Source organism: Erithacus rubecula, assembly GCF_903797595.1.
Source record: "Erithacus rubecula genome assembly, chromosome: 3".
NCBI classification, from domain to species: Eukaryota; Metazoa; Chordata; class Aves; order Passeriformes; family Muscicapidae; genus Erithacus; species Erithacus rubecula.
Genome location: NC_136689.1, coordinates 38379106 through 38394284, shown reverse-complemented (window position 1 = coordinate 38394284; position 15179 = coordinate 38379106). Strand labels below are relative to the sequence as shown.

Here is a 15179-nt window from a genome sequence, read left to right as displayed (position 1 = left end):
TTTGTCAGATTAGAAGGAAAGAAAATGGAAAGAGACAAAGGAAAAGGAAGTGGTGGAGTGGGATTTCTTTATTCTGCCTAAATTAGTCATAAAAGTGTTCATAATATCAGGGACATTTTGCTATGTGTTTGTGGAGCTATCATTAAGCACAACTGCTAGTTACCTATAATACAGTAATACAACTTCTGTAACTTATTCATAAAAGTCCTGTCTTGCTGTACACCATCTAGATGAATTCCTTGTGGAGCTTGTAACACCCTGTTTCTCCAGTCTCCCTTGTCCCCTGCCTTAAAACACTTCTAAGAGGAAAGGTCATAAGCTCTGTCTTCTGTATTCAACTGTGGTACCTACAGGGAAGTGCCTCTTACCCCTATGGAATGCATGTCATGTAACTTGAATAACTTGAGATAATAACTTAATAACTTGAGTTATTATTGTGGTTTCTGCTATGTGAGTAATTTTACAAACTTCTTACTTGGAATTTACAGGAAGCAGAAAGAATGTTTTCAGACAATGACAGTGTACACCTTGCATATGGACAAGCAAATCTGGATTTTCCTGTAAAAACTTTGAAATACAGGTATAAAATAATGTGTCTGTTTAAAATTCTTTTATTAGAGACTATAATTCGCTTTATATTAAGTTGGTTGTTTGTGAGTTGAAATATTTTTTCCCCAAGCTGCTAACTTAGCCATTATTAGGAAATATGAATATATATCTCATGGTGCTACATTAGTATTTTTATATTGCATTGTTCTTTAAAACTGCATCTTAATTATAAATTTACATGACCATCTTGAACAGATCAGATGACTCAATTTCGACCAGCTGTACTAAAGGTGAAGAAGCATCCTTGGTCAGTTTCTATGGAATATTTGTGTGCTACTGTGCATGAAATTCTGAGCATTAAGCAACTAATAGCATCAGTTGAGCCATGTGTTTGCCAGCCACTTGGGTTTTTCAGAAGAAATCTAACTGTGTAATTCATTTGGTTTACCTAAGAGAGGGCTAAAGTCATAATTTCTCTGGTACAAAAAACCTGTTTTACAGGCAACCATTTTTACTTTAAGAGGTTCTTTTCTGAACATAAATGTAAGAATAGGTTCTCTTCCAGAAAAGGAAGTACTGGAATTTTAGTCATGGAAATTCTTTCAGCTTTGGTAGGCATTTTGTCTCAGTTGGTGTCTCCCTTACTAAGATTGTATTTTTTAGCTGAGTTGTCAGGTATTCTCAACTGTTCCAACATAACCTGAAATGTGACAGATAAACTTACAGGTAGCTTACATAATACTAAGGGTTCCTAGGTTAAAAATTGGCTTTCTTATGGATCTAGGGTAGTAATCAAGTATGCCCTGATGAGAGTTGGGAACAGACAGAAATTTGGATTAGACAGATATTCCTGCTGAGTGCTGTTGCCTATTCTAAGAGCAGGCTTAATCAGACTTATGCAACTCGAATAAAAATGCTAAAGCTTTTTAAAAAAACATTTGAGTTGCTAATTGCTCTCATAGTAGAGTTGTGATTTCATTAGCTGTGTGTGTTTTGTATTCTGCTGCCTTATATGTCTTATGGGGGTCCCTGAGGAAAAATGGCTTTGAAAGTTTCTTCTGCCATTTGAAAAACTTACAAATGACCTTGGGTAAATTCTGAAGCTTAAATATGGAACAGAACAGAAAACATACATATAGGGAACACCTAAGTGTGCTGTACATATAACTGTGGAGGACACAAGTGCAAATAAACTTTAAAAACTTATCTGTGAGGATAAACTTACCTTCTGCAGTACTTGGGAGGGGTCTAGAAAAAGAACCTTGCAAAATATCTAATAAGGCTTTTGAAGAAAAAAATAAACAACCTTACCCGTTAAGATAATTGTATTTTCTGGATTTTTAATTGTTTCAAATCTCACCTGAATTTTTGAAATTTTATTAACCTTTGCTCTTTTGCCCTTATTTCCTAGAAGCCACTTAAAGTAACTGATTAATGAAAGCCTTAGCAAATCAATGTGATTCAATTAATTATTTCTGGGCATGCAAAATAATTTTCTGAAGTTTGGTGTGGGTTACCTCTCAAGCATTCTCAATATCTTACTGGTATCTACAGGAAAACCTGTTTGAGATACTATGTAATTATGGTAGGGCTAGTGAGTTTAACTTCCAGGTTTTTGTTGAAGTACACTTTTAAGAGATGAACTCCACTTGTGGCTGTGTAAATACTGAAAGAAGGCACAACTGATGTAAGTGATGAGTGACAGTAAGTATAATAGTGTTGCAAGGAATTGAATACTAACCAGAAAGTATGTTTGTTCTTTAGCATTGATCCCTCAGTTGTAAACATATCAGACGAAATGGCCAAAACTGCACAGTGGAAGGCTCTTGCCATGAGTACTGAGAATGCCAAAGTAACCAGAGCTAACCTGAGGTAGCTATAATTACTCACGCCTTTTCTAACTATTGTCTTGTGTTTAGCAGCTGTATTTGTATTTATTCAAATGTATCTTAAAAAAATAAGTATATGTGGTTTATAAATCTGAGTTACTGACTTCTTACTTTAGAAGGACTTGAATTTGAGCTTAATTTTTCCTCTTTACTCTGAAGTTTATTACTTTCTACAAGGAATTATTTTATTATTATTTTATTAAGTATTATTTTAAATAGTAATTTTAAAATGACTGTTTATTTACTTAATACAAGTGTTTACTACTCTGATGAGCTTAGGGTTTCTAAATGCTAGAGTGTGCATGAACACAGGAGTGGTTTGATCCTCAATAATAGAAATTCCATTGAGAATAAAAGGTAAGTCCAGCACTTTCACTGTTGCTTTGTACTGCCCTAGAATCTGCCCAGTTTTTGTGGGCGAGTGCATTGCTTGGATTGCTTTTCCTCCACTCATTTTTAGTATCTAAAAATTAAAGCTGTCTCAAATACTATCTTCATGGAATGTGAAATATACTTGAATGAGATATGTGGACAGGTCATGAGCTCTCAGTGCTGTAAACATTTCCTGTAAGCTGATGCACATCTTCTATGCTGGTTAGTAGCCTTTCTTCTCTGTGAGCTCCCCATCAAAGAAGAAAATTTGAGTGTGGTGAATCATTCTGCTATTCTATTGTAATTTCTTCCCTGTCGGGCCAAATCTATCTAGGGAAACAAGCCAAAACATGAATATATATGCAGAATATCCCCAACTTCCTGGAATTCTTGTAATTTATAGGGGCTAATATCTGTGGACTGCTCCACATCTATGTAGCTATTGCTTACTAGTTTTAATTTTGGAAAGGAGAAAATGGGCATGTTTGCCACAGAAAACTAAACCTAAACAATCCTGTTGTCTACTGTATGCATCTTCTATTGGTTGATCCCTTTCAGCCAATTCTGTCAGAGGAAGGCTATTTCAGAGACACAAAATTGTCAGGTTTTGTATAAAACTTACATCTCAGTGAAAGTGAAGTGGTAAGCAGGGAGTGTTCATACTCTGTCCAAGGCTGGAACATTCCTACTTTGTTCATGGCTCTGTCCAAGCCATCTCAGGTACTGTTGGAAACACTAGTAGTGACTTAGCACTTGTATACCATCTGTCTATTCACCACGTGTATTGCTCCAAACTAGGCATGGAAATATGCTGTTCTGGCCAGACAGCAGGTCAACCAAGGGTAAGGGAAACAGAGGAAGAGCTTTGAGGTGTATTCTAAGAGGAAAAGCTTAAGAGACTCATCAGTGCAGGCACCATTTCCAGTGAATGTCTAGGCTGCATTGTTTAAACATTTTAAAATGTTAAATACCTGTTTAATTAAAACACTTCAAAAAATTGAGTACCACACGAGCAAAACCATCAAGACAAAAAATAGAGGTATTAAAGAGAAAAGTGAGTATGTGTGTCAGTACACCTTCCTTATTTAATAGGTTTTCTTCTTGCTATATTCTCAGAAGCCCATTACAGAATTTGTAGATGATTCTAGTGCATTATCTGATATCCATTGGGTGTATAAGGCTTGAAGATATACAGGCCTGTATTTCTTTTTCCAGACGAATTAAGATGTTTTATTTCAATTTTCAGGCAGTTATAAGTTAGTACAATTTCATCTCTCACTTTCGGTTTCCTGGGTAGGTTAAGTTAGTATGGAATTATATGCAATACTAGCAAATGAGACTTCTGAGCAGTTTGCAGTGGTTTTTGTTGTGCTTAGCCTTGTATTCATTATTCCATCTGTTTGTTATGTTTTGCTATAAGACGATTTTTTAAAAATTTTCTTTGATTCCGTAATATACCCTGCTTGAGCTTAGTGCAGTAAAAAAATCCATCTTGTTGGGTGGGGAGCTTGCTAAAAGTATCAATGAAAAATAAAAACTAGCCAGAAACTAGCTTTTTCACAGGCAATCTGCTATTGCATTTATCTGGAAAATGTTAGACTTCTTGAGCCTTAACTCAATTGGTTGCTCTTCTGAGGTATTTGCTACAGTTTCTTCGCATGCTGTTGAGATTCAGAGGTGACACTATTGGTCATTCAAAAGTAATTTCCAGTAAATTACTCATTTCAGTTCTACTAAGGTTTTTGTGCATAACTGTCTTCATCTGGTGGTACACAGACATTTAATGCTGTGGTAAAAGTGGTTCTGTAGGCACTGCTATTTTCAGTTTAAGTTCAAATGCTAGTGCAATTCAAAGGAAGAATGTCTTTTATAATTTCAGACTACGTGTTGTGTGTGAGTTAGCATGATTTATTAAAATCATCTATTTTTAAAATAGACTTCTAATTTTTTTTGGCCTTTTCTGAATTGATCCAGATTGCCTTTTCTTTCTACCTCAGCCATCTGTTGTAGTTCACAGACTTGTGGAGTCCCAGCACACTTGTATTTTCTAAGGAAACTCAGAATTTTTCTCTTTGCATGAATTTCTAATATATTTTTTTCCTTAAAGAGCAACTCTTCAAATGTCTCATCTCTTCTGAAATTCATCATCTCTCTTAGGCTGTTTCATTTCATCTTCTTCTGACTTCCAGCTGCCTTGGGACATTCCTTATTGTCTTTCAGTCAGGTGCTATTTGGTGTCTGTGTCCCTAAGAGTATCAGTTGTTGAGGTGCTTCTTGTCTTTAGGGTCTTTTGCATCACTTGAATGGGCACTTAAACAGGTTTCTTCCTGTCCTCTGCTGTTGTTGAAAGTGTGGTTTCCCCTTTGGAACAGACTGAAATGTCCTCCCATTCTTATGAACAGATGGTTTCCCTGCCCAAGGATAAAGACATATTAATAAGATTGGTTGTTATGTATCTTTGATTATTTTTACCTAGACAGTTTTGCAGGCTATGCTGGGGGTTTGTTTGTTTGTTTGTTTGTTTTTAAAGATGTTTTGCATTAATAGTTTCAAATCAATAAAAGCAGTGGAATTGGATATGGGATTTATGAAGGAGATATTGATGTTTTCTCTCTTCTAAGTTTGTACAGTTCCTGTGAATAATATTTAACAATTACTAAAATGTAATAGAAATGCTTCTTTATAAAAACATCCTTATGTAAATACTTTAAGTGTTCATTGTGAAGTATTAAATGTTTGAAATTTAACCTTTCCTAAAGTGACTTAGACCTTACGTTTTCTTGTTTGTTTTCAAACAGCCCTGAAAAACCAGAAAGTGTGAAAATAGAAGTGGAAAATTCACCTGTTGTGAGATATGTTGATGCTGAAACATCTTTATAGAATGGAACCAATGGGAATTGTGTGTATTTGTGTGTGTATATACATCACTGTAGGATATTATACCATGGAAGTGTGATTTCCAGTTTAAGGAGCAACATATATTTAATTTCTACCATTGTTTAGGGCACTGTAGATATGCTTGCATAATGTGAAGATTTTCCCATCAAATAAGATGAGTGGTAATCACACTTCAGCTATTTATTTTATTGGAAATTTTATTTTCATTTTTAAATAGGAAGACTGTAATGAATGCTTATTATTTTCAATAATCAATATGTGCATAAGTTGCATCAGCTTTTGCTGATGATTACTGGTCCACATTGCTTAAAATTTTGCAATACCTCTGTTTATAATGTGCGCTGCAGAAGTTTTGTTTTCCATGCAGGCAGTTAGTGCTTGTTTTTGCAGGGTATACTTTTTTTGTGGTTTCATAGAACAAATGTTAATGTGCTGTTGACAAAAACTACTGTGTTTTATGTCTCCACTCCATGCTAGTGTTTTCTGGATTCTGTCTCTCCTACTTTACAGAAGTGGCCTAGAGCCCTAAGTCAGGTGGTTAGTTAAGCCTTAAAATGTTTCTAAATACCCCGGTGTGCTGCTTTCTTTGGTTTTTTTTTTTGGATTCTCTAGAGTTTTCTTTATTGTTCTGTAGCAGTTTGAGTGCAGTAATGGTAGCTACAGTCCCAAGTCAGTATTTGCCATTCTGGACACTCCATGTTTACACACTATGAATTGGATTTACAGGCACCAATTGGTATATAGGAAATTATAAGTACTTACCACATTAGTACTCTTGAATTCTTTTCTTCCTCTTTTTCTTTACATTTTTCCCCATAGATTTTCAGCATCTGATTTACTCAGCTCTAAGATTTTAGGGTATTTCATATCTTCATCAAAGATATTTCCGGGTTAATAAATGTTTTAATTTACTGTGTATTTGATTAAATTAGTTGTAGCTCAATTCTGGAATAGGTTTATGATCAGTATTATTTTATGGATTACTAATTGCTTGTGGTATTTGTATGTACAGTTCTGATCTTCTCCATTGTAAAGGGCATATATGATAGCACACCAACTTATTTTTAAACACTTTATTTATTTTAATTAGTATAAATTTTTATCATGTAAGATGAATTGAAAAAATAAATATTCATTTATTAAAGTAAATGGGATTTTTTGGGGACTCCACTGATACAGATGCAGTCAGTGCATTTATTGTATTTACATTTTCAAGTTCTAGTGTTTAGCTTGATAATATTTGAAATAATGAGAATTTTATATATAAATGAAAATCTTGATCACTTACCTGCGCAGTTTCCATTCTTAATAGTTTTTGCCTTATGCCTTAGGTTTTTTTGGCTTTAATTTCCAACATTATCTCTTTACATCCTGAATTGCCACTAGCCCTTTCTGGATGCATTTTAGTGGCTTTGATTAGAATCTGTGATCGTTTAATACTAGAAGATGCTTTTTGCTTAATTCTGCTTTTGGCAGAGTTGGGAGTTTTACCATGGACCAAGTGATAAAATTCTCAGCAATTGCAAAAGGAGCTGTTTCTGGAGGAGGGCAGACTTTATCTGAAGATACCACTTGAGGTGGAATTTTGGTGCTCTTCAGCCAAGTGTCACCTATAGAGAAGGTAATTGTATATTACAAAAATAAAGCAATCAGTGGGAATAAATGGAAACATTTAAAAATAGTATTTAAGTTACATGGACTGTTACTCTTCCCTTTAAATGTAATGCGATTATTTAACTTTTTTTTTTCCTTTTTTCATTTAACTGAATTTCGAGAAGACAGTTTAAAGAAAGGAAATCATAGTGTACAGCAATATGAATGATGGTATCCAAACTGTCATAACAGGCTCAGGTCAGTGGCAAAGCAAGAGAGGTCTGCATTACCAGATTGAACCATACTGTGTAATGACCTGCATTCTTAGATAATAGTATAGCTTGTGCCTTAGCTTGACTTCGTGGTCTCTCAGAAGATAACCCATGGTTTCCCTCTGATAAAACTGAGACAACAATGAAACTACAGCAGATGGTTTCACAAAACTTTCTACATTATTTAAAAAAAAAACAACCCAAACACCATCTGCCTATCAGTAGTTCACTACTAAGTACCTCTTGCTCTGAATCAGAGGGAAGAGATATTTTGAACATTTTATGTAGCATCATCCACAATACAGTACTTCTGTTCTCTCAGCAGTATTTTACACTTCATGTTCACAGTCCTGCAACAGTTTCCAAAGATTCAAAATATTACTAGAAGCCTCTTGGATTGTTAACTGTTTAATGCTGGAAATCAGGGTTCCATGGTGCTGCACACCTTGTATTTTGCTTCTACTTCATAAGGGTTATGTTTTGGTCAATATTACAGGAAGTAGGTATATTTTGAGTGAAAGTCGAAAGGCAACAAAACCAAAGCCCCACAAGTCTAATCACAGTATTTATTTAATTGTGTAGATATTTTAATCAGTGCCAGAAATACCATGACTTGGCAAACCAGTATACAGTGACCTTTAGTTGCAGTGTTGTTGGGCAATAGTTTTCCTTGCACTTTCTTCCCATATGAACAGGAGAAGATCTGGTATTAAGTGCATAAAGCCCTGTTGCTAATGTATGGTTAAGTGATTCACTGCTCATTTTACACCTTCTCTGCTTTAAAATCACACATAGTATTAAAATAAGACAGCTAAGGATGTAGCTTATTGTATGTAGATATATGTTTTGCCTTAATGGATGCAAAGGAGCAGTGATAATTGCTGTGCACTGATTTTTTTTTTTTTCCATAGGGCTTAAGCCCTGTAAAACCTACGCCAATGGATTTCCATTCCAACAGTTAGAGGAAAATAAACAACCCTGCACTTTTTATAGATGCCTTGGTTTCCTGGAATGGAGCTTAGTGCTACTGTGTACCTGGCTGCAGAGCCACCTCAGGAAGTCCCTCTTTTTTAATTTTTTTTTTCCATCTTTTCCTTTTTTCTTTTATTTTTAATTTATTTATAAATATTAATGTTTACATGAAATGTAGGTCTTAATTTTGACCACTCCATTTAAATTATCATCTAAAATGTATCACTTAAAATGCAGTTTTATATTTAAATTATATTCTAGAAAACTCATTCTTTTTCATATGTTTTACAGTAACACATTTTTCATTCTGTTTACATATGCCCAAGTTAACAACAATTTTCTCCTAGATTAACATTGCAGCTATAACATTTTATACGATTGTTCCGTGAAATGTTCCAAATTGCCAAGTTTGTCATCATAAAACCTGACAGGGTAAAACTCGATGCCCTAATGGTTTTGGGATCTTTTTCAACCAAGTATCTTGGCCATATTTTTTCTTCATTTAATGAAAGTTCTCCCATAAGTTATCATTTGCTTCACCTGCATCTCTGTCTTTATGCGGTCACTTCCTAATTCGTGCCCTTTGCAAAGGCAGGTTCGACAGGCTGGGAAATGTTTCTGTAACAAATGGGTGTCACGTCGCAGAGCCTGCACGCTCTAAAGGGTTTGTCTTGTACATAGATTCTGTAAATCAGAAAGTAAATGGTTCATGACTCTCAGTTCACAAATGTAATCTGTCAGGTGAGCATCACCGCGAGCTTAGTGTTCTTTTTGCTTTCTTACGATTAGTAATGTTTTAATTACTCATCTAGGACAGAATTATCAAGTACAGTGAAATGTGGGAAATATTTTGTCTATACCAACAGTAATTTATTTTATGGCAACTTTTAAGACTATAGATGCACACAGCTTTGAGTCAGCATAAATGTAGTGCTATAAATAAAGCATATTGCTCAGTACGTTTGTCAATTTTATTTTATAATGTTTTTAGCGAAAACTTATAGGACTTTGTAGTTGGCATTGAACTTTATCTAAAGACACTTTCATATTGAATTTACTATCTGTTGACATTTATTTGGAATAATGAATTAGCTTGAAAATCGATACTTTTTAAAATTATTTTATTGGAAAGACACATAATTTCTAGTATTTTCCTTTCTATTGTTGCTGATGCTCCTTTGCAAAGGTGTCTTCCAGGTTCAGCTTTTGCAGCTGAACTGCAGTTTTGATTTTAATATTCTTTATTTGAAATGTGATTACATACTGTATGGTTCGAATTTTTTATGACTGCTTTTCTAATTACAGTGACGTTTTCTTACTTTATAAACAAATCCAAAGCAAATGAAAACATTATTCCAACTGTAGAATCAATATTCAGTTTATACAGAAAACACAACTCTCAGACTTGTCTTTAATGTGAAAGATTCAGCCTTTGTGTTGTTTTAATTACTGCTAGAGTAAAATTATCTTTTGTAACGTTTCAGAAAGTTGGTAAAAGCAATAAACAATCTCCTGGACTCCATTCACAACGCTTTTGTTTTCATTGCCCCGGGGGTGCTGGGTCGGACCCGGCGGGGCGGGCCCGGCCGGGGCGTCACGTCCCCATGGCAACGGCGGCGGGCGGAAGCGGTGCCGTGGGAGCCCGGCACTGCGCAGCAAGGCGGCTCGCCATTGGCCGGCGGGCCAAGAAGAGGCGAGGCGATTGGCCGAGGGGACCCGCCCCGGCGGGGAGAGCGTCGCCGTAGCCGGGCGGCGGAGCGGGGGCGAGCGCGGGAGGCGCTGAGGCACCGCCAGCAGCGGGAGTGAGGGACGGGAACGCAAGGAAACGCAAGGCAAGGGACGGGCGGGTCCTTTCGAGCTCAGGCAGGGATAGGAAAGGCAGTGCAAATTATCAGAGTCCTCCTCCCGTTGCGCTGAGTGGTGTGCTCCACAGCCCTGCGCCTTCTCCCTTCGGTAGGCATTGAACCATTTCGTGATTCCCAGCGGCTCTAAGTAATAGCGGTATAATTCCCTATAAAGCTCTGCTTGGTAGTGGGAGCAGATAGGGTGAGCTTCAAAGAGCTACGTCTTTCTCTCGTTGATACTGAACTGAGCTGCTCCGCAGAAATCCCCTATTCTTTGTTTAGTTTTGTTTTGTTTTACTTATATATGTGAGCTGCTGTTTAACAGGGTGGATTTAGGCAAACTCTGCAGAGGAAAGTTATGCTCTGGAAATTAGGCAAGAAACTGACATATGGTGCTCCCAGCAATCTGAGGAAAGGCCTGGCCGCTTACGGAATGAGGTGGTACAGAGAAAAAACAAAACAAAGTAAAAAAAAAAAAAAAAAACCCAAAAGACAAACAATCCCAAAACAGCAGTAGCTTGAATATTTTCATTTCAGGAAAACAGGAAGAACCTTACCCTTGTTAACCTTTAGGGAATCTCCAAGAAGTTCTTAAAAAAAGATTGAGACACATATATGCATGTGGAAGTTTTCGTGCATAGCACACACGTAGATTTCTGTATTGATTCAGTTAATAAAATGCAAGAAATAGTCTTCAAACATTGTCTGTGTGGGTTCTTCAATACAATTTCCTAGACACAGGCTATCACTGGTGGGAGTCTATTATGACTGCCATGCTCTTGGATAGTAAGAGGGGAAGCCAGTCAGAATTCCCTTTTTTCCCATCAGAGTGGATAAGAACAAGTACCTTTTGGGAATTTTGCATCACCTTTGGTCTTTCTTTGCCATAATTTTGACCATGTTTGAAATCCATTTCTGTTTATAATACAATAATATATGATTTTATATATTTTATTCTGTTTATATACAATATATTTTTCATTGCTCTTTTAAGGAGTGAATTTTCACCTGACCTTCATCTGACCCAGCTTATGGTATTAGATGGGGTATTAGATACATTCCTATCCAGCAACAGCATCAGAAGTCTTATTAAAGCCAAAATATCTACTGCTTCTTCATCCACCTTAAGCCTGTTATCCTGTGTATGATTAGTCAGTGGAATTTGGACACTGAAATGATTAAGAAAGGAGTTTAAGGGAAAATCAAGCAACTAGTTGGCTTACAATCTATCCATATCCAGTAGTTGTTGCTACTGAAGACTGAGACATCTTTTTATTGAAGAGACCATTACACTGTGGTCAGCAGGGATAGATTTATCCTCCAATGCTTCTTTGTGGTTTTGTTTATTTTGGGGCTTGTTTTTACCTTCTGAAGCTTATGTGCTTATGTCATCTGGGACAGATACTAGACTGGGCCACAGATCAGGTCTGGGGTAATTCCTTTGTCTCCTGTTTCTCATCGTGTGGATTATTTAATTTCTGACAGGGTTCTTGGAGCTTTTCTTGTCCTATCCTGCATCCCAGTCCTGTCAGAATGTATCTCTCTTCCTATATAATTGAATCAACATAACTAATTAAATGTAATTATCCCCAATTAAATGGAGTGCATTACTATTGCTCTAATTTCATTTTCTTAAATGGAATTAAATGAGACTGTGATGCAAGGACATTTTTCTTTTAATGTGTCTCTGTTCTTTAAGAGTTGTCTGAATTCAGTTTTTATCTGGCACAACTAAGTGAGTGTTATTTGGTGTGTTTCTTATACATTCCTTGTGGCTGGTGCCATAGCAGGGGGATAATTATGATGGCAGTGAATAGCCTGGCTCCATAGAAATTTCTGCTGGTTTGAGTAAAGAAGAAACATGGAATGGGAACTTACTTAGTGACATCAAGGAACTGTGAGAAGAGGTAAGGATTAATGTCTGTTTTCTCTGGGTTTCTGGCTGATAGAAGGAAAATGAAGTTGTTTCTGTTTGTCTACCCCTCACTCAGGACCTGATACTAGCTAGTATCCTTACCTGATTTAATGACTGGTTACTGATGGGGATTTCTGCTCTTCTCCCTTGATTTATACCTGTGCATCCTGCCCTGTCAGCAGAGACACTCGTCAGGTCACTGTAACAATGAGCTAAATTGGTAGGAAAGGAACAACACAAAGGGAAGTGCATTTTTTTCTCTGTGTCTAGCTCTCTAAACAGACTCAGGTTTGGGTCAGATCAGCTGAAGAAGTATAGAAGAATTGCTGGCTGAAGGAGAAGGGAAGGAATGGGGAAAGCCATTTTCACTGGCAGCTGGCTGTTAATTAATTAGTTTAATCTCTGTAGTAAGGTGAAGAGCATAACAGTCTAAGATGCATGGATTAGTCCTGCTTTATGCATATTGTCCCTGCCCTTGTACAGTAGAAGTGCTTTGACAAGCACAAGGTAATCAGGGCTAAAGTAGGAGAGATTATTTGTAACCTGAATCAGGTTTCCCAATCCAGTGAGCTGTGCATCTGAGATAATGCTGGGCTGACAGACTGAAGAGGTCAGTGCAGGGTCAGGCTGTGGCCAGAGCTGGCCTCTTTCTTGAAGGGCTCCCTGACCTGTGCTGACTTGTTGGCCTCTAGGAAACAGAGAGGTAACCTCAGGGTGAGTCCTCAGAGCTGGGTGTGGGCTGTATCCTTGAGTGAGCAGTGTCCCTTCATTTGGCTTGATGTTTGTGAGGTTCAGTTTTGCACAGGGATCTGTAACAACAGACAACAAACTTTTAAAATATTTGTCATTTGTTACTCTGTTTCATCTTTACCAAGGCAGAGGAAACAGCAAAAGAATTGGAATGACAGCTCTAAAGCAAGGTTGGTAGACAGTTATAAAATGTTCTAAGTAATCACAAAGACCTAACAGTTCTGCATTAAAATCTATCCATACTGGGAATCCTGCTGTTTGCAGTTTAGAGATTTAACCCAAGGATTTCACAAGATGCTGAAAATTTTAACTCTGTTTTCTCATGGACACGTTATTTCTGTGTGGGTTGGATCAATCTTCAGTTGGTTGAAATCTGTTCTTTGTGCACACGTACTCATGGTCAAGTAGACAGTTTGTGAATTTCACAGTATTTCCTACTGTGCAAATGTGAGATGCTTATTGCATCGTGTCATGCCTCAGTAACATCCCAAAAGGATGGGGTGTTGGGGAGATGATATAAGAAAATCACTGAAACAGTCCATGGAAATTCTTATTCATGAGGATTCTTAGTGTGCTTAGAGATGTACATGGCTTCTCTTAACTTTCAGTGCTCTTGAAGCAAAGGAAATAAATGCTTTGAGGAAACTGCATTTGGTTTAGTCTGAACTCAGTAGTTTTGTCTGCTGAGTGATAGAACAAATCCTGTTCATATTCATTCCCTGGTCATAATTGGTGCAACAGAAGTCTTCTGAGGTGTTTTTTAATAACCTTCTTGAGTAGATGCATGGAAGATAGCAAAGTTTCTTGTGGATCCAGATCAACTCCATGTGATAGGATACAGGCTTGTTTAAAAGACTAGATATGGATGAACTGGGCTTACAGGCCACTTCTGAGAGGGATTTAATACAGTGCATGAGTTCATGCTGTCAACAGTTGCATTTTGGGTAGTTCTGAGATGTGAGATTGTGTAACTAGAAAAATAACTCTGATGTTCATTTCTGGTAATTTATAATGCTTTTGTTACGTGGCCAGTTTATTCTTTGTCTTTCTGAGGAGTAGAAATAAAAATCAGTAGCAGAGAATTCTGCTCTGCACAGCAAGAAAAGGAGACCATCAGGTTTGATACAGAAAGTTCTGTGAATGACATGCCAAAGGGAACATCCAAACAGTCCATGTTTAGTGAACAGTAAAATAGGTAGAAAGGATCAGACAGTGGTATTATATCCTTGGTTTTTAAATTGGAAGTACTCTACCAATATGCTGCACCTGTATGTAATTCTCCAGGATAATTCTCCAGCCCCAGCCTGTGCCTGACCATTTTTTTTTCACTCAGACAAGAATCTGCATCAATATGCTTTTGTTGCAGCAAGATATTCCTCTTGAATATCCTCCTTTCATGTCTTTCTGTATGTTTCTAGGGCTTTAGAAGATTTTCAGTGAACAGGTGTTGTTTACTGTGCAAGTGACTAGCTGAGGGCTTTTGTGGGAAGTCAAACCTACATATTGAACGTTTGTCTGCAGGGATTTAATGTGTGGTAATGGCTCTGATGTGGCCATGCCATCCACATCTGCTCATCTGTGTAAAGAAGCTGTGTCCCCACTGCAAGGAAAGCAGGTAGGTTTAGTATAACATATTCAGAAGGCCTAGATTCTAAATTGCTGAAAATTTCTGTTGTTCTTTGGCAGACTGCGTGATCATAGATTCATAGAATGGTTTGGTTTGGAATAAACCTTAAGGTCATCAAGATCCGAGTCTCTGCCATAACAGAGGTACCTGTCACTATATACCAGGATGACCACAGCCCCATCCTGACCTTGGACACTTCCAGGGATGTCCACAACTTCTCTGGGTAATCTGTTCAGCGCCTCATCATCCTCACAGTAAAGAATTTCTTCCTGATATCTAATCTAAACCTGACTTCTTTTAGTGTAAAATTATCATCCCCTTGTCCTAACACCACATACCCATGTAAAAAGTCCCTCTCCAACTCTTTTTAGGTCCTTTTAGGTGGTGAGATGCTGCTCGATATCTCCCTTAGAGCCTTCTCTTCTCCAGGCTGAACAACTTCTCTCTCTCTCTCTCTGAGCACAGGGAAGGTGCTCCAGCCCTCTGATCCTCTTTGCA

General features: G+C 37.2%; 1 protein-coding gene across 15 annotated transcripts in view; it reads left to right on the top strand.

The window, feature by feature from the left end:
- SLC4A7 (solute carrier family 4 member 7) overlaps nucleotides 1–10067 on the top strand; it is a 91211-nt gene extending 81144 nt beyond the window's left edge. For 13 of the 15 annotated variants that reach the window (XM_079301427.1, XM_079301425.1, XM_079301430.1 and 10 more), the window contains 3 exons: nucleotides 489–580; nucleotides 2314–2421; nucleotides 5609–10067. In XM_079301427.1, coding sequence (XP_079157553.1) covers nucleotides 489–580; nucleotides 2314–2421; nucleotides 5609–5690 — 282 coding nt within the window. In that variant the 3' untranslated portion in view covers nucleotides 5691–10067. Of the gene's footprint in view, nucleotides 1–488; nucleotides 581–804; nucleotides 857–2313; nucleotides 2422–5608 lie in introns of all 15 variants that reach the window. The other 2 variants (XM_079301432.1, XM_079301431.1) reach the window with 2 other exon arrangements.
- Nucleotides 10068–15179: the final 5112 nt, after the last annotated feature.